Source organism: Physeter macrocephalus, chromosome 20 (assembly GCF_002837175.3).
Source record: "Physeter macrocephalus isolate SW-GA chromosome 20, ASM283717v5, whole genome shotgun sequence".
Classification (NCBI taxonomy): Eukaryota; Metazoa; Chordata; class Mammalia; order Artiodactyla; family Physeteridae; genus Physeter; species Physeter macrocephalus.
In genome coordinates, this window is record NC_041233.1 from 20,858,101 (window position 1) to 20,878,385 (window position 20,285).

At 41.6% G+C, this 20,285-nt stretch overlaps 1 protein-coding gene across 3 annotated transcripts in view; it reads right to left on the reverse strand.

Annotated features, from left to right (window-relative positions):
- LOC102988942 (solute carrier family 25 member 16) overlaps window positions 1-9,700 on the reverse strand; it is a 74,745-nt gene extending 65,045 nt beyond the window's left edge. For all 3 annotated transcript variants that reach the window (XM_024132084.3, XM_055080954.1, XM_024132085.2), the window contains exons 1-2: window positions 9,495-9,700; window positions 3,504-3,596 (exon numbers count right to left, since the gene is read on the reverse strand). In XM_024132084.3, coding sequence (XP_023987852.1) covers window positions 3,504-3,596; window positions 9,495-9,615 — 214 coding nt within the window. In that variant the 5' untranslated portion in view covers window positions 9,616-9,700. The remainder of the gene's footprint in view (window positions 1-3,503; window positions 3,597-9,494) is intronic.
- Between the last annotated feature and the right edge of the window lie 10,585 nt (window positions 9,701-20,285).

The following is a 20,285-nucleotide window of genomic DNA, read 5'->3' on the forward strand; positions in this document are numbered from 1 at the left end:
TCAGCGGCCATGGCTCACGGGCCCAGCCGCTCCGCGGCATGTGGGATCCTCCCGGACCGGGGCATGAACCCGTGTCCCCCGCGTTGGCAGGCAGACTCTCAACCACTGCGCTACCAGGGAAGCCCTCTAAAACTCTTTGTTACAAATATTTAAAGAGAAATCATTAGTAGAAGTGAAATAAAGTTATTTCAAAAAAAGGAAATCCAGGGACTTCCGTGCTGGTCCAGTGGTTAAGACTGCACTTCCAGTGCAGGGGAGCACAGGTTCGATCCCTGGGGGGGGAACCAGGATCCCACATGCCGTGGGGCCAATAAATAAATAAAATTTTTTTTAAAAAAAGGAAATCCAGGAAACAAGGAGCAGGGGAGGGTGGCTGGGGAGGTTACAAGAAAAGCACAATGAACAGAAAACATAAATCTATGATTGAAAAAAAAAAATCTAAAAGATATAAATCCGGGACTTCCTTGGTGGTCCAGTGGTAAAGAATCTGCCTTCCAGTGAGGAGACACGGGTTCGATCCCTGGTTGGGGAACTAAGATCCCACATGCTGCAGGGCAACTATGCCCGTGTGCTACAACAAAAGAACCCATAACGAAGATCCTGCATGTCGCCACTAAGACCTGACACAGCGAAAAATAAACAAAATTTAAAAATATTTTTTAAAAAAAAGATATAAATCCTTCTATTAAAAGCCAAAGACTCTCAAATTCTGTTAAAAGGCAATGTCTAACCAAATGCTTTTCACAAAAATCTCACCTAAAACAATAACACAGAGAGACAGAGGAAGAATGGATGTTGAATGTTTTCAAATGGCATTTAAATATCCATTGAGATAATTACGTTATTTTTCTCCTTCAATCTATAGTCTGTACTATTTTTACTTTGGGAAATTGAGATTTTCTTTATGGCATAACACTGAACCAATTTTTGCATGTGTTACAAGCATATTTGAAAAGAATATGTATTCTCTGCAGGGGGCAAAGTCCTCTTGTCTATGTTATATCAAGCTTGTGTGTTATTTAGATCCTTTTCTGTATATTTATTTTGTCAAGATAGGATTACAAGGAACTAACGGTAAAATATAAGCATATGCTTGTGTATATATACATAAGCTCTGAAGGAAAATGGAAGAAAACCGTAAATGCTTGATTCTAACAAGGGGACAAGGAGGAAGATGTTTGCTTTTGTACTTTTTGAATTATGAACTTGTAAAAATATTATACATTCAAAAATAAAAATAAATAAAAAAATTTAAAGGACTGTTAAAGAATCCTATTACGATTCAGCTACCTATTTTTATATCACATTGACTGTAAAAAGTTAAATGGAGGTCGAGAATTTTTAATATATTACAGGAAAAAATTCTTTACACTCGGTGCAAATTGGGGAAGAAGAAATTCTAATTATACCCATTCCTTTTCATTTGGCCACAACAATTTTGATTCAAAATAAAAAGTAGTTTTTGATGCCTTGGGAATAACACCATACACTTTTTAAAAGAAGCTAAAGTAGAAGTTTTATTCAATAGCATATCTTTATCATCTTTAATTTGACTGTGAAAAATCATGTTTTTAAATTTAAGCAAAACTGAAAAGCTATCTTATGCATGTAAAAAGGGAGGCACCTAGAATAAAATGCCCCACAATATTTTTAAAATAAATTAATAAGCCACTAATACTTTTCTTTTGGCTTGTATATTTTAAAGATACATGAAACTCCATACACTACACCAATAGTTCATTGTTGCACTACAGGAATTCTGTTTCAAATTTTGCATGCCTTGTAGGGTACACTGTAACCCGTGGCATGCAGCCCTGTAGAGCGTGAAATCTAATGTGAATATGTAAACTAATGATTACAAATCAGGAAACAAAACAACATACATCAGCATGGGGAGAAGTTTAAAAGTATAAAACAATACTGCTCAGACATTCATATGCTGGGTCACTGTCAAACACCATGAGATATTGGGTAATATAATTCATCTCCTTTTCACCCTCAATTTAGAAAAGAAATTCTTTAAAAAAGAAAATCATTTCCTTCCTTTCCAGTTTTATATAATCTCTCAATAAGTTCAAAGGTCTGATTCTTTCTATACATGAGCAGTACACTGAGAAGATGTAGAATTCATTTCTGGATACAAAGATATTAGCAAAATTTTTCTTTCAATTTAAAGAACAGACTTACTTTGTATTAAAAATATTGACAGGAAAAAGAGACACAATAAATATAAAATCACATTTTAAAAACCCAATTGTTAAAATAATTGCTTCTTATTCACTCTGTTAAATATCTTTCTTAAAAATGATGCATAGATCATGCAGAGCACACATCATTCCCATTACTGAAGTATGAAACTGTAAAGCAATGGAGTAATATGAGTTAGTTGCCTTGACCTAACTTCTTTCTTGGTCTCTATCCACATTAAATTTTTTCTTTTAAATCTTTTTCCCTCTAACTGAAAATTTAATATACTTTCAACATGTATTACAAATTAGCTTAGAGGAAAAAAATTACCTATAATCTCACCACTGAAAATTAACAATTTAATGTTCATATTTCTCCTTCTAGCCTTTTGTCTAAACACGTTTACTTAGATAAAATGCAATATGATTAAACCATTTGCAACATTTTTTCATTTAACTAATATATTATGAACATTCTTCCTAGTCAATTAACATTCTTTTACAATTTTTTATGATTGCAAAATAGCCTATAATATGGACTTATTTATTTAAGTAATACTTATTATTTAACTTAGCCAATTCCCTATTATTAAACATTTTGGTTGGCTCTTTTTTTTTTTTAACCAACATAAATAATGCTTTGATTCTTGTATATACATATTTGAGCACATTTCTGATTACTTCCTTGAAACAACCTCCTAGAACTAGAATTGCAAAGCCAAAGAATATGTATCTTTTAAAGACTTTTGATGCATATTACCAAAATGCCCTCCAAAAAGGCTATAAAAAATCCTTACTCCCACCAATGATATATTAGAGTGTCCATGTTAATTATAATAGCTGATTTTTATGTTTACAAGGAACAACTAAGGGCTCGATATTTTTTTAACAATGCAAGTTTATCCATATATAGTAATTGCATTGGATTCGCTTGCCCTAAGATATCTACAACACATGCTTAAGTGTTTAAAGGAATAAACCTTATCTCTATCACTAGTTGGATTCTTTTTTTAATCAAGCTGAGCTATTATGTGTGTCTGTTAAGGATGTGATTTGTTAATCTCAATAAACAAATATGTAGTACTTACTTCAATGATTCAAAGATTTTAGAGTACATTAGTACCCTAAAATGATAAACATATATAACCACTATTGCAAATGAAACGATTAAAATAGATAAGAGATACATCCCTCGTAAAATCTGCCCCCAAACTTGAACTCCCTTTTGTGTCCTCTTTCCACTATAATTCACAACTAGAAATGAAGACACCAGATGGATAACATTTTCATTTTTCTCTTTAGCATCTATTAACTCACCCAAGTGTTTGTAATGGTGATTGTGAGCTTGTAATAAAACCTTCACTCGATCCAAAGGAGCAACTGTTGTTTTGGCACAGCATCCAGCAATACCTAAAAAATTTGAAAAGATCAGGAAGAAATTCCATACCATTTCTTTCCAGATGGAAATCATTATTTAGAGGCTAGCATACCCTCTAATCTCTAACTTGATCTCCATGGGTAGAACTGCCCAGTAGCAGGGATATGTAGATGATGGGCCCCCATTCTCTAAAATTTAATTATTTAGCATGTCAGACTTAATTAGTTTGAAGAGTGTAAATCTGCCCCCTAATTCCTGATGAACACTGGAATCTTGCTAAATGTGGTTATGGAGACAGACACTTGGAGGGATTTACCCACCTATAAGCCTCTGTTTGAAATAACATCTTCTTCTTCTGGATGACTTCCCATTGAAATAATCAAAGTTCACCCGTAAAATTCAGTCATTCATTTATCCACTCAGCAATTATGTATTTGGTCCCTACCACATGCCACTGTGCAGACATGTGGATGACAGTAAAGTGCATACATGGGCTTTAGCATAAATCAGAATCCAGGTGAGCCCTAATAGCTTGGCATGCTTCTAAGGTGACAATATATAAACATTTTTTGCTACAGACTGTTTGTGTCCCCCCAAAATTCACACATTGAAAACTAATTCCTAGTGATGGTATTTAGAGGTGGGAGGTGGTATTAGAGGAGGTGATTAGGACCCCCATGAAAAGAATTAATGCCCTTATAAAAGAGGCCCCAGTGGGACTTCCCTGGAGGTCCAGTGGTTAAGGCTCTGTGCTTCCACTGCAGGGGGGCACGGGTTCAATCCCTGGTCGGGGAACTAGGATTCCTCAGGCTGTGCGGTGCGGCCAAAAAAAAAAAAGAGGCCCCAGAGAGATCCCTGGCCCCTTCCACCATGTAGAAACACAAGCTATGAGGAAGCAGGTCCTCCCCAGATATTTGCTGGCACCATGACCTTGGACTTCCCAGTTTCCAGAACTATGAGAAAGAAGTTTGTTGTTTATAAGTCACCCAGATTACAGTATTTTTGTTATAGTAGCCTGAACCATCTAAGACACTTCTGTAAAGTACCTTACATGTAGTAAGCACTCAACCAAATGAGTTGTTACTATTATAAAAAGGTGGACAAAAAAGTCCTTGGTGTCTTTTTTATGGTTATGTTAAGCTCTTCATCATTGCATATTTGTTAAGGAAGGTACAAGAGGACTGGGATATTGTGAGTCTCTTTACTACTGCATCCCCAGAGACCAGTTCAGGGCCTGGCACCTAACAGGTACTCAATACCTGTTTACTGAATGAATGAAGAGTCTTACTTTACAAACTTTTAAAAATATAAGACAAAATCACTCAAAATCCACACACATTTACTTAATAGCTCAGCATGTAACTGATGCTAAAATGCATATTCTGAAATACCCCAAAATAAAATGCCTATTTGTGCTCAAATATTAAATCCACATATAAGTTTCTATATCAAGCTTCTCTTATCTGAACTAATGGAAATAACAGTCATGGCCACTCAAAATTGAGGATAAGCTAAAAATAATTTTCATTCGGGTATATTTGGTTTCAGAATAGTTTTTTATATTATTATCTTCCCATTCATTATGAAATAACCATATAAAAATTATTTAGAAACTGTTCAATAAGTAGTTTCTTTTATTTATTTATTTATTTATTTTTATGTGTGTGTGGTACGCGGGCCTCTCACTGTTGTGGTCTCTCCTGTCGCGGAGCACAGGCTCCGGACTCACAGGCTCAGCGGCCATGGCTCACGGGCCCAGCCACTCCGCGGCATGTGGGATCCTCCCGGACCGGGGCACGAACCTGTGACCCCTGCATCGGCAGGCGGATTCTCAACCACTGCACCACCAGGGAAACCCCAGTAGTTTCTTTTAATAATATCTTTACTTGCTTATCACATCACTTTATAGCTCAATTAATCATCACAAAAGTCCACTGAGTAAGGTCAAGTAGGCTTTATCTTCATTTTGAACAGGTGAACTTAAGATATTTGCCAAAGAGGGCTTCCCTGGTGGCACAGTGGTTAAGAATCCGCCTGCCAATGCAGGAGACACAGGTTCAAGCCCTGGTCCGGGAATATCCTGCATGCTGCAGAGCAGCTAAGCCCGTGCGCCACAACTACTGAGCCTGTGCACTAGAGCCCACAAGCCACAACTACTGAACCTGCATGCCGCAACTACTGAAGCCCGTATGCCTAGAGCCAGTGCTCCTTAACAAGAGAAGCCACGGCAATGAGAAGACTGCGCACCACAACGAAGAGTATCCCCCGCTCACCGCAACTAGAGAAAGCCCGCATGCAGTAATGAAGACCCAATGCGGCCAAAAATAAATAAATTTATTTATTTTTTTTAAAAAAAGATATTTGCCAAAGACCACTGCTAATCACCAATAAAAAACAAGTATGGTTTCCTTTGTACCAGGTACTAGGCTAAGAGATTCAACTGCAGGCACTATGCCAAGGCTTTTACAGGTACTTTCTCATTTAATTATTACAATTACATTCTGAGGTAGGTACTTTTATTTTCCCATTTAAAGGATGGGGAAACTGAGGCAAAGGGAGGTTAAGTAACTTGCCCAATGGTATTTTCTCATATCACTTGGACCAGGAGCGCCTATAATGGTTATAAAAATCTGTGTGCAACTTTTTAATACCCATTTTATTCAAATAACAAAAAACTAGAAAACAAAGCAAATTTTCACAATAGATGAAACTGGTAAATCCATACAATGGAATACTACTACTCAGTAACAAAAAGGAGCACACTACTGATACATACAACATGGATGAAACTTAAATGCATTTTGCTAACTGAAGGAAGCCAGACTCAGAAGACTACATATTGTATGATTACATTTATATAACATTCTGGGAAAGGCAAGACTATAGAGACAGAAAACAGATCAGTGGCTGCCAGGGGTTGGAGATGAGAGGAAAGGCATGAGTACCAAGGAAAGTGGAAATAATTGGGGGTTATGGAACTATTCTATATCTTGACTGTGGTGGTCATTACAAAACATGTTTGTTAAAACTCATTAAACTGTACACACGAAAAAGAGTGAACTTTACTGTATATAAATTATACTTTAATTAACCTGATATTTAAAAAAACTATAAAAACAAACAAAAATATTGTGCACGGTTCTAAAAAGTACACAGCTTAATCAAGATTCCATTGCAGGGCTTCCTTGGTGGCGCAGTGGTTGAGAGTCCGTCTGCCAATGCAGGGGATGTATGATTACATTTATATAACATTCTGGGAAAGGCAAGACTATAGAGACAGAAAACAGATCAGTGGCTGCCAGGGGTTGGAGATGAGAGGAAAGGCATGAGTACCAAGGAAAGTGGAAATAATTGGGGGTTATGGAACTATTCTATATCTTGACTGTGGTGGTCATTACAAAACATGTTTGTTAAAACTCATTAAACTGTACACACGAAAAAGAGTGAACTTTACTGTATATAAATTATACTTTAATTAACCTGATATTTAAAAAAACTATAAAAACAAACAAAAATATTGTGCACGGTTCTAAAAAGTACACAGCTTAATCAAGATTCCATTGCAGGGCTTCCTTGGTGGCGCAGTGGTTGAGAGTCCGTCTGCCAATGCAGGGGACGCGGGTTCGTGCCCCGGTCCGGGAAGATCCCACATGCCGCGAAGCGGCTAAGCCCGTGAGCCATGGCTGCGGAGCCTGCGCTCCGCAGCGGGAGAGGCCACAACAGTGAGAGGCCCACGTACCGCACAAAAAAAAAGATTCCATTGCAGAGTTTCCTATACTTGCTGTCTCCAATTTCTTTCTTCCTCTTAACAGATTTTGTGTAGTAAAGTATAAGATACATAGAGAAAAGTGCACAAATCACAAGTATGCCACTTAATGAATTACAGTAAGGTGAATACACCCACATAAAGACCACCCAAATCAAAAAATGGGACATTACCAGCCTCCCAGAAGTCCCTCTCCTCAAATCACTATTTGCCAATCAGCCTTCTGAGTTCTAACAACATGGATTTAGTTTTGGCTGTTTTTGAACTTTATACAAATAAAATCACACAGTTTACACTATATCTGGCTTCTTCTGTTCATCATTATGTTTGTGAAATTTATACACGTTGGTGTGGCAGGAATTTACTCATTTTCAGTGCTGCATAGTATTTCTGTGTATGATTATACCATATTTTGTTGTACATTCTTTTTTTTAAAAAAATTATTAATTTATTTATTTTTGGCTGCATTGGGTCGTAGTTGCAGCGCGCAGGCTCTTCGTTGCAGCACGCAGGCTTCTCTCTAGTTGTGGCCAGAGCATGTGGGCTCTGTAGTTGCATCATGCGGGCTCTCTAGTTGTGGCGCACGGGCTCAGTAGTTGTGAAGCACGGGCTTAGTTACACCACAGGTGGGATCCTAGTTCCCCAACCAGGGATTGAACCTGTGTCCCCTGCACTGGAAGGCGGATTCTTAACCACTGGACCACCAGGGAAGTCCCTTGTTATACATTCTAACATTGATGGACATTTGGGTTGATTCTGCTTTGGGGATATTATGAATATCACAGATAAGAGCAGAAATAGATATGTTGGGTATATACCTAGGAGTGGAACTGCTGGATCATACAACTGCTAGATCAACTGCAGGTATACAAATGTTCAGCTTCATAGATAACTACCCAGCCAGTTCTCCAAAGAGGTTGTACCAATTTGCATTACCCGGTTGCTAACCTTGCCTACACATTACCAAGACTCTACTCCAATGTCTAGTCAACATCACAAAATGTAACATGTCCAAAACTGAATTCCTGATCTCCCCAAACAACCATCATGAACGTTGTTCCAACTACAGGCTTCCCATTTCAGTCAATGACAACTTCATCCTTTCAGCTTCTCAAACCAAAATAAGCCTCCCTTGACTTCTCTTCTTTGCCCATCTCTAATCTGTCAGAAAATCATTTATTCTATCTATATCCAGATTATCACAATTTTTCACCACCATTCTCCTTTTTACTTCTTCCCATTCATCATGTTCTAATATACTATATAACTTATTTTTTCATTTTGCTTATCGCCTTTCTCACAACAAGTCCCCAACCAATGTAAACTCTAGGATCTTTGTTTTATTCCCTGATGTACACTGAGCATGTAGCAGACACTCAAATATTCCTTGTATAAATAAATGAATGACCTTTTTATCAGCAGAACAAAATAATTCTTAATACTATTGCAGCATACAGATATCTTTCTACAAGTCCTCATAATGTGGAATTTTAAAAATTCCCAGCCTTTACAAGTAATTAAGTGATGACAACCCAGACAGTCAACTAAGAGAGGGTAGAGACCGAAACACCTCTTTATGGGAAAGCAGAAGAAATTTCTGAGAGACAATACGAAACTTCTGGCCCGACAGTCACACCAATAGTAGGGCTGCACCAGCTACCTGTCAAGTACCTGTGGCACAGTTTTCTAGAATCACCGGAACCAGTTTTGGTTGTAGACAGTTTTGCACAATTTCCCAGTCATCCTTAAAAAGCTGACCTCCAATGTTTATTTTCTTTTAAGCAAACAGCAAAATCCAATTCTACACTCGGTCGTGCACAGTCTTTATAAAAGAAAGGAGTGCCCAGCATGTTGCACTGAAACCCTGACGTCCTTTAAGGGACTCCCCTCTTTTTCCTGCTATCCAACCCTGAAGAATTGGTGCCTGGTTCAGCCCTTCCACGGCTCCAGCTGCTCCTCGACAGCTCGAGGCCCTTCCTCCCTAGGATCCTGCTGTCATTAGTCAAGTGATTCTTAGAGGTTACAGCGGGTCCGGGCAAACACCTGGCAGGGCATTGGAACAGCCGGAGTCCAAGAATGTCATCGCGGCCGCATACACCCGACCTGCCCCGAATCCCACCCCGGCCACTCCGTACGCGGCCAGATCCTCCCGGCGGAAACCCACCTCCGGCCAGGAAGGAGCGCAGCCAGTAGAAATCTCTGCGGGCGGCTGGCCCTCCGGCTCCTGCCGCCTGCGGCATCGCGGGAGGTGGCTCGGCTGCTGCCACGGCCGCCGCCGCCGCCATCAGGACCAGGGCCGCGTCGGGAACTTTGGTCGCCAATTTATAACACAAGCGCCCTAGCCATGGCCAGAGCAGGCGGTGACAGGGCACCGACCGCCGCACGGCGGGACGGAACACCACGAGCGGCGCGGCGCTGGCTGATGGCGTAGGCCAGGGGCGGGGCCTGGGTCAAGGCCTGAAGCGGGAGTCACCGGGGCCGGACACCTCCCCCTCTCCCCAGCCTCGCCTCACATCTCTTCTTCTGGCCTCGCTGTGCAGGCGTCTTCTGTTACAGGCGGAAGAAGGGAAGCATGGCCAGCGAGAAGGTCCTTCCAAAACCCACCACCTCAGAAAGCTCTCCCCCGTCCACCAACCCATATTGATCATCGATCGACATGTAACCGTGTATCAGGCTGCCTTCTGACCTTCCCAAAATGAACCCTTTCCAGAACCAACCTTTGATTCCTCACTCTTTCCAGGAACTTCTGAAATTGCACTGTCTCCCACCTGATCAGCTCTGCCTTCTCAGATCTTCTCGCTGAACCTCACATTCTGCCTCCCTAAACCCCCCCCCAAGCTTCTATTCCACCCCCAACCCAAAAAAATAATTGCTAAAGCAAGTTCTTCTTTCTTTGGGGCACTACAAATTAGACACAAATACTTCTGCCTTGCCAGGACTTTCTGAATCTGTGCTTTGTGCTTAGCTCTCAAATTCCACCGCTCTACTCCCCACCAAATCCTAAACTCTCAGGAACCTCCCAGTTTCTTCTCCCTGACCCCGATGTATTACAAGACTATTTTTTTCAAACCACCCCTTACCCAGCACTATTCTCTTACTGTGCGTCCCTCATCACCTCCCACTTGAGCAAAATTCATTCCTGTTCTTTGTGACCAAAGTTGTTCTGAACTTTTATCCTCTTTTTCAGAAATTACCTATTATAATTTTCGTTAATACTTACTCCAATCTTCCCTATTATTGACACTGGTCCCCACTTTCTCTTTCTATGGATATGCCTCTGCAAGGTGTTTCTAGCCGACATTTATCATTAATGGTGAGTCCAGATTTCAAATTTAGTTTTTCCCATGTTCCCAATATTCAATTCCTACCAGAAAATACAGACCCATATAATAATATCATTATTTATAATTTGCATGTCTAATGTAAAGAATTGAAAGCTCCCAAAAGTGGGGATGGTTGCACAACATTGTGGATGTAATTAATACTACTGAATTGTACGCTTAAAAATGGTTAAAAGAGGGGCTTCCCTGGTGGCGCAGTGGTTGAGAGTCCTTTTGCCAATGCAGGGGACGTGGGTGCGTGCCCCGGCCTGGGAAGATCCCACATGCCGCGGAGCGGCTGGGCCCGTGAGCCATGGCCGCTGAGCCTGCGTTTTTGTTTGTTTATTTATTTTTGGCTGAGTTGGGTCTTCGTTGCTGCCCGCGGGCTTTCTCTAGTTGTGGTGAGCAGGGGCTACTCTTTGCTGTGGAGCACAGGCTTCTTGTTGCGATGGCTTCTCTTGTTGCGGTGGCTTCTCTTGTTGCAGAACTCAGGCTCTAGGCGCGCGGGCTTCAGTAGTTGTGGCTTGTGGGCTCAGTAGTTGTGGCTCGCAGGCTGTCGAGCGCAGGCTCATAATTGTGGCACACGGGCTTAGTTGCTCCGTGGAATGTGGGATCTTACCAGACCAGGGCTCGAACCTGTGTCTCCTGAATTGGCAGGCGGTTTCTTAACCACTGCGCCACCAGGGAAGTCCCCAGGTTTTTTTTTTTATGTAAGAAAAAAAGAGAAAGGTCTATGCTTTCATATCACGTAACTAGCAAAGCTGTCCCAGCTCCTAGTGCTAATGTGTATTTTTCCTCTGTCCTGTAAGCTGGTATTTTCCCCCCGTCCTGTAAGCTGTACTAGTATCTCTTCTAATCCATTTCCGTTTCAAATGAGATGCACCTTACAGATTTAATTTATCACGTAATGGCCCTCAACTCCAAAACTAAATCCAGACTTAGGATGGAAAGTTTATATACATGATAACCGACAAGTCTAGTGACTTAAACATCTAATTATTTCTTCTCTACTCAGCTGGTTACAACTAAACTACTCAACCTACAGATGTTATTACACTCACTCTCAGAGACCTTACCAACCTCAGAGTTTTAAATACATTAATATGTAGTCATTGGGATGACTGCTAATCTCCAGCCCTTCCCACCCACTCTCCAAATCTATTGATCCATATTTCCCACATCTCCACCTGTATATCAAACTGGCATCTATTTATCATATCCAAAACTAAATTCCTCATCTTCTTTCCCAAACATGCTACTCCTGCAACCTTTCCTCATTTCATTAAATCACAACTCCAACCTCAGTCCATAAACCTTGAGTAATTTCCTAATTAATCTCCCTGCTTTCTCTTGCTTCCTACTTTCTGTTCCTAATATGGCAGCCAAAGCAATTCTTTAAAACCTAAAACAAATCTTGTCACACCTTATCCCCAAACCCTTCAATGGCTTCCCATATCACTTGGGGGAATTCTTAAAATGGTCTACTGGTTTCCTGTTATATCTCTGGCCTCAACTCCTAGAACTTCCTTCAGTCACACTGGCTTCTTTGTTCCTCGTAAATACCTGGCTTGATTCCCTCAGGGCCTTTACACATGCTGTTCTTTCCACCTGTACTACTTTTCCCCTAGATATTCCATGTAACGTCCTCTTTCTATATCCTTCTTCAGGTTTTCCACAAATGTAAGCTTGTCAAGGAGGCCTTTTCTGGCTGTAATATTTAAAATTACTACCCACTCCACCCTCACCCCTACCAAAACTCACTATCTCTTTTCTCTCCTTTAATTTTTTCCACAGCGTTTACCAGTGCTTATAATATATATAAAATGTTTTTATTATTAGTTTCCCCCCACTAGAATGTAAGCTCCATGAAGGTAGGAATTATCTGTTTTGTTCATTTGATATGTCACTTGACACTGAATAGATGATATACAATGGTGGCTCTATTAAAGACTAAGCTTTTCTATGTCTTTCACTGCTAGAATATCTAGCAACTAGTGGCCAGAGGCTAAAGAAATGGAGAAAAATGAATCCCTTCCCTCAATGAATGTACTATTTCAGGGAATGAATGTGAACCTAATAGTTAAATAAATAACATACACAAATAACAAGTAGGGATGCAGAAAACAGACCATGTTTGTCAGAGATCATCAGGGAAGGAGGTAATTGAACAGGCTTTTGACACAGCCAAGCATGGGCCAGGGCAAACACACATACATGTATACACATGCATGCACATGTGCACACACACACACACACACACACACACACAAATAAGGAAACTCAGCTTGGTCAAAGAACAAAGAATTGTCCAGTTTGCCTGTCTTAAGATTCTTGACCCCCTCTCCTTGACTCCCCAACACTTGTATGGCAGACCACTGACCAATAACATTAGAGAAATAGGTCAGGGTTATATCATGAACAGTTTCAATCTTGGGCGAAAGAGTTTAGACTTAATTTAGTGGCTAATAAGAAATGGGTGACAGCTATGTTTTAGAAGAATTAATCTGGGAGAGATGAGTACAATAATTGGGGAAGACAGTCACTGACAGATCTGACAGTAAAGAAGCCTGTTAGGAAGCTTTTGCAGTAATCCAGGCAAGAGAGTTGGTGAGAGCATGAAAACATAATCAGAAAGAAAATGGATGGAGGAGATAGCAACTTCTGGGCTTGCTAAGGAATTAAATATGGAAGGCAAGGAATAGGATAAGTCAAAACTGATGCAAAGTTTTTTGCTAGGGTGGTTAAAAGACTTTATGGACCATTAACAGAAGAGGGAAAACAGAAAGAGGGACTGGTTTGGAACTTCCCTGGTGGTACAGTGGTTGACAATCCACCTGCCAATGCAGGGGACACGGGTTCGAGCCCTGGTCCAGGAAGATCCCACATGCCACGGAGCAACTAAGCCCGTGCGCCACAGCTACTGAAGCCTGCGCGCCTAGAGCCTGAGCTCTGCAACAAGAGAAGCCACTGCAATGAGAAGCCCACGCACCACAACGAAGAGTAGCCCCTGCTCACCGCAACTAGAGAAAGCCTGTGCGCAGTAACGAAGACCCAACAACGAAGACCCACGGAGCCATAAATAAATAAATAAATAAATAAATTTAGAAAGAGGGACTGGTTTAAGGCACAGAAATGGGATAGGAATGTTAGCACAAACTGTAAAGATGAAAATATACAGAATACCAAAGGACAAAGGTTTGGCAAATGTTTTTGTTTTTGTTTTTTGTGGACCATTTTTAAAGTCCTTATTGAAGGGACTTCCCTGGTGGCATAGTGGTTAAGAATCCACCTGCCAATGCAGGGGACACAGGTTTGAGCCCATGCTGCAGAGCAACTAAACCCGGGAGCCACAAGCACTGAAGCCTGCACACCTAGAGCCCGTGCTCCACAACAAGAGAAGCCACAGCAATGAGAAGCCCGCGCACCGCCACGAAGAGTAGACCCCGCTAGCCACAACCAGAGAAAGCCCCCGTGCAGCAACGAATACCCAACGCAGGCAAAAATAAATAAATAAATAAATATTTTTTTTAAGTCTTCATTGAATTTGTTACAATACTGCTTCTGTTTTTGTTTTGTTTTGTTTTTGTTCTTTTTTAAAATAAATTTATTTATTTAGGCTGCGTTGGGTCTCTGTTTCTGCGCGTGGGCTTTCTCTGGTTGTGGCAAGCAGAGGCTACTCTTCATGGCAGTGTGCAAGCTTCCCTTATTGCAGAGCACGGGCTCTAGGCACGCGGGCATCAGTAGTTGTGGCTCACAGGCTCTAGAGCGCAGGCTCAGTAGTTGTGGTGCATGGACTTAGTTACTCCGCGGCATGTGGGATCTTGCCGGACCAGGGCTCGAACCCGTGTCTCCTGCATTGGCAGGCGGATTCTTAACCACTGCACCACCAGGGAAGCCCCTGCTTCTGTTGTATGTTTTGTTTTTTTGGCCATGAGGCATGTGGGATCTTAGCTCTCTGACCAGGGATTGAACTCACACCCCCTGCAGTGGAAGGTGAAGTCTTAACCACTGGACCACCAGGGATGTCCCAGGCAGTTTTTTAAAAATATGGGCAATACATGAATACCGTATAGACTGGATATAGCGATAACTACCTAAAAAGCCTTCTTTGGGGACTCCCCTGGCAATCCAGTGGTTAAGACTCCACACTCCTGATGCAGAGGGCACAGGTTCTATCCCTGGTAGGGGAACTAAGATCCCACATGCCGTAGGGTGTAGCTTAAATAAATAAATAAATGTAAAAAGCCTTCTTTGAAAGCTTCACCCAACCCCACACATACCCCGACGTTTCATGAAACAGGGATAAATCAATGTGCCTTTTATTATTATTATTGCTTTCCGCGGTAGAAAAGTCTTCTGTTATATTAGCCAGGCCCCATCTGGCCTGGCCTAGACCTGGGCCTGGGAATAGCTGAGAAGAGCCCGTCCCTGCCGCCATCTACTCCAGCTTCCCTTTGTCTTGCTTCTGGTCCTCGTCCAGCACCAGGGTTCGTTCTCTCTCTTTCACCAGCTGGACACCACAGTAGGTGACAAACAGGATGGCCAGTGTGGTCTGGGGGAACCCTGTGAGTAGCAGGCACTGGGTGACCAGCTCTGTGAACTCAAGGCTGCTCAGGCTTACAAGGTTGTACATGATGATGGCCCAGAAGTTCATGGCCCCAAAGATGGCTGAGACCCTGCGGGACATCTGCTCCCACAGAGAGGCCTCCATGTGCACTAGGGACCCCCACTCTGCCAGTTTCTGTACCCAGAGCTCAAAGTTGAGGCCAATGCAATGAAGACATGACCACAGGTAGACATTATCACAAGGCCCAAGCCACAGAGTGGTGATGGCACATGTGGCCACATTGGCCCCCGACTCTGGAATCATCGCAGAGTGCTCTGCACCAATGTGGTCATACATGTACTTGTGAAGCCAGTTGTTGATGCCACTGTCAAAGTGCGACTCCAAGAAGACATAGAGCTGTGATGCACTTGGGAGGCTGGGGAGGGTCCAAGTGGTTGCAACGGTGTCAACAATGCTGAAGAGGATGGCCGCCTTCACTCACTCACATACCAGCTTTGAGTAGGCTAGGCCAGCCAGGGACAGGGGGTCGTCCCTGCCTGGGGGGCATTATACCTTCCCCCACCCCCCCACTCTGACCTGGGCCTCCCAAAATCCAGGGGAGGCCCCATTTTAATAGACATTGTCATGGACCTTAGCTATCTTTATTTTATTTATTTATTTATTTATTTATTTTTGGCCACACTGTGAGGCTTTCAGGATCTTAGTTTCCCGACCAGGGATCTAGCCCGTGCCCCCTGTAATGGAAGCCCAGAGTCCTAACCACTGGACCACCAGGGAATTTCCTTAGCTATCCTTAAGTTAGGCTAGGTAGTCTCTTTTAGACCACAGATCATTAACATTTATTTACTTATATTTACCAGGAATTAGCATCATATATCACAGATGCCTTATAATTTAAATAATTTTGGAGTCATATATAATTTATCCAATATATAACATGATTTTTGCTCCTTTAGTGGCATTTGTACACTCTTTAATATGGTTTGATTTTTTTTTTTTTTTGGCATAGCTGCACAGCTTGCAGGATCTCAGTTCCCCAACCAGGGATTGAACCTGGGCCACGGCAGTGAAAGCCTGGAATCCTAACCAGTAGGCCACCAGGGAATTCCCTGATTTTTTTTAAAAGCACACTTTGACCTTAGGTAATTAGATCTTAAGAAATTGCATAAGATAAAGATGATTCTTATTATTTTTGACTCTAGAAATAGTATTAGATATGCTTAAGTTGTGACGTCAGCTTTCCATGGCTAGTGTACAGTTGAAAAATTTTGTGAACATGAGGTAAAGCTTAATCAGGAAAGCAGGGATTTTAGGAAACAGCTTCAGGTTTCTTTTTTATTATGGCATTAGTAATCTGGTATTCAAAAAATGAAAAGTGACATTTTTTTATTCAAATCTTTTTCTACAGTCCTCTAAAGCTGTACATTAAATTTCTAACAGAGTATAGCGAAAAAGAACAGAAACATTGAATGTCTGTTTCTCTACTTAGTAGGTAAGTGATCCTTTTTTCTAAATTTTATTTATTTTTTGGCTGCCTTGGATCTGCGTTGCTGTGCATGGGCTTTCTCTAGTTGCAGTGAGCGGGGGCTACTCTTCATTGTGGTGCACCGGCTTCTCATTGAGGTGGCTTCTCTTGTTGCAGAGCATGGGCTCTAGGTGCGCGGGCTTCAGTGATTGCAGCTCACGGGCTCAGTAGTTGTGGCTCGTGGGCTCTAGAGCGCGAGCTCAGCAGTTGTGGCGCAGCACAGGCTTAGTTGCTCCGCAGCATGTGGGATCTTCCTGGACCAGGGCTCGAACCCGTGTCCCCTGCATTGGCAGGCAGATTCTTAACCACTGCGGCACCAGGGAGGTCCCGTAAGTGATCTTAAAGACAATAAATACCTGATATTCAGTTTCTAACCTGTAAAATATGGGTGATCCCCCAGATTTGATATGGATATCAAATAAAATCATTTAGACAAAGGACCTACCACAGTGCACAGCACATAATATGTGCTATATTCCTTTCACTTCCTTAGTATGTGCACCCCTAGACCTGCAGAACAGATCATTATTCATTCAATCCATACATATTTACTGTCCACCTACTGTGTGCCAGGGGTTATGTTAGATGGTCAAGCTATGAAAATAAGATGAAATTCCTACAAAGACTTTTGTAAGAGAGCAAGCAGTTACATAAAAGTAAGTATAATTTGTCAGTATCTGTCCACTATTAGGGGTATGCATAGAGTACTATAAGGAACAAAGAGGGAAGAGACCAATTCTATTGGGGTGGGGTTGGGGAGGAATTAAGAAAACCTAGAGAGTTGAGCTGAGCTTGAAAAATGAGTAAGAGTTTTCTGAATATTTCAGAAGAGGAACTACATCATCTCAGTGTAGTTACAATTAGATATAGCAATGAACTGGAAATTATTTAGAGAACTGATCTAATTTATTTTTGTTGTTGTTCATCACGTATTTCTTGTACAGGTGCTAGGCATCAAAGATACAATAGTAAATAAAAACTTGGTCCCTGTACTTCAGGGAGCTTATATTCTAGTGGAAAAGAGATTTTAATCAAGTACCACAGAAATTTATGTAAAATTTAAACTGGAATAAGTACTTCGGGGAACTAAGTTCCCACATGCTGTACAGCATGGCCAAAAAAAAAAAAAAAAACCATAAAACAGGGATTGACCTAAACCAGTTTAGAGAAGCCTTCCTTAAGGAAATGATGCTTGAACCCAAAGGTGAAGAATGACTAGGGCTTAACTGAGGAAAGGAAAAAGAAAAAGCATTCCAGAAAAAAGAAACAGAGCTTATGGTGGAAGAGTTTGGTGTCTTCAAGGGTCTGATCACAACTTCGAATGCATTACCATGCTATGTCCTTCCAGGCTTCTGGCAGGTCACTCACATCGACAAATGTGTAAGACAATAGAGGGAGCTGCTAGACTGAAGAACTGTAAAGTGCTTGCTTTGCCTAAAATGAAACTTTTCTGCAAATGAAATTTACTGGTTTACAAGAGTGGAATTATTGGTTTGTAATTACAGAAGAAAGCCACTGAGGCTGGAGTGAGAAGAACTAGGATGTTTGTGATATAAGATGAGATAGAGAAATAGGTCAAGTCTTACAGCCGCCGGCAGCCTTGTAGCCCCTGTAGGAGTCTTGACATTATCCTAAAGCAATATGAAGCCAGTATTAAGCTGTGGCTGACGTGGTGAGGCGTGTATTTCAAAATGATCATTCTGCCCATGGCTTGGACAATGGAATAAGGAAAAAAGTGGACATGAGTACACTATTGCAAGATGTGGCAATTGGTCTAGAGTAAAGGCCATGGGAGTGGAGGGAGGTAGATGGATTCGAGGCATACTGAAGTGATGCAATGGACAGAACTTGGTGATGGATTCAATTAGGGGGTGAGGAAGGGAAGATAAAGATAATTCCTAGGTTCCTGGTTTACGTGACTGGATGGGGAATTCCCTGGCAGTCCAGTGGTTAGGACTCTGTGCTTCCACTGCAAGAGGCATGGGTTCGATCCCTGGTCAGGAAACTAAGATCCCACGAGCCACGTGGCACAGCCAAAAAGAAACCCACGAAAAACATGACTGAATGGACTCACTGAGGCAGGAATCATTGGAAGAGGATCAGTTTGTTGTTGCTTTAGGGCAAAGCGGAAGGACAGGGGAGAGGATGAGTTGCATGGTTAGGACACACTGAGTATGCAGAGGCCACAGAGACATCTACAAGGAGATATTAAAGAGTAGAATATATAAGGAGCAGCCCAGGCTGAAGATATAATATTAGTAAGTAAGCCTAAAGAGAGAGAGTGAGAACCTAGAACTCAGCCTTGAGTAACTGCAACACCTAATGGCCAGTTGGAGAATGATGAGGCGGTAAAGGAGATAGAGGAGTAGATAGAGATGTGTGTGGGTGAGGGGGTGAGGGGGTAGGATAGAAGCCAATGGAAAGGAGTGTTTTAAGAATAATGTAGTATTGGAAACGTTGAGTTTAAGATGTCTATGAAGGATCTAAGCTGAAATATTCTGGGAATTCCCTGGCAGTCCAGTGGTTAGGACTCTGCACTTCCACTGCAAGGGACATGGGTTCAATCCCTGGTCAGGGAACTAAACTCCCACAGGCGCGTCCAAAAAAAAGAAAAGCCTGGAGCAATGGGATTCAGTCTAGAGAGATAAATTTGGAAGTTTGGGGCATTTACGTTACAACTTAAAGCCATGTTTATTTAGAAAGCATAGTATAATGTGTAAAGACATTACTCAATCAACGGTAGCAATTATTATTCACACACTTGAGCAATAATAACACTGATGGATTTACTTAGTGTTTTTCTCTGAGAAGATAAAAACACTTTGGAGATATTATCCAATTGCTTCTGTCAGTCAGTATTTGACCTGTCAGCAATATTTATTGAGGGTATTATAGTATTAGGTCCTATAAAAAGATAAGCCACAAAAGAAATAGAAGATATGAGTCTTACCCTTAAGCTTTCACGTAGTTGGGGGAACAAAATGTTGACACATGCAATACTAATGAACAGAGTCAAAATTACATAATCTGTGATACAAATTAATAAAGTTCAACGCTATTCTTCATGAATGCTGAGGAGAGGTGATAATTCAGAGGTTATCTGTGTTTGGTGGGGTTGTTTAAGAACAATTTCCTAGAGGAACTGAGTTGTCAGTGGATTTTAAATAATAGAATTCTACAGATGATGAAGGCCTTAGAAACCTTTAAGACAATGATAACTATTTTTGAAATGCATCTTATATATAAGAGGAGGGAATGGGAAAGGGACCCACAGAGTCCCAGTTTTGTGTGAGCCTGTAGTAGGTGCTTTACATTTTCCGTCAGGTTTAAGGTATTGCGACACTGTGAAGTTTATCAAGAAATTAGCCTCATTTGTGCAAATATATAGAATTACATAATCGCAGTCACAGAGTTTAAAAAGGACCTCTGAGGGCTTCCCTGGTGGCACAGTGGTTGAGAGCCCGCCTGCCGATTCAGGGGACGCGGGTTCGTGCCCCGGTCCGGGAAGATCCCACATGCCGCGGGGCGGCTGGGCCCGTGCGC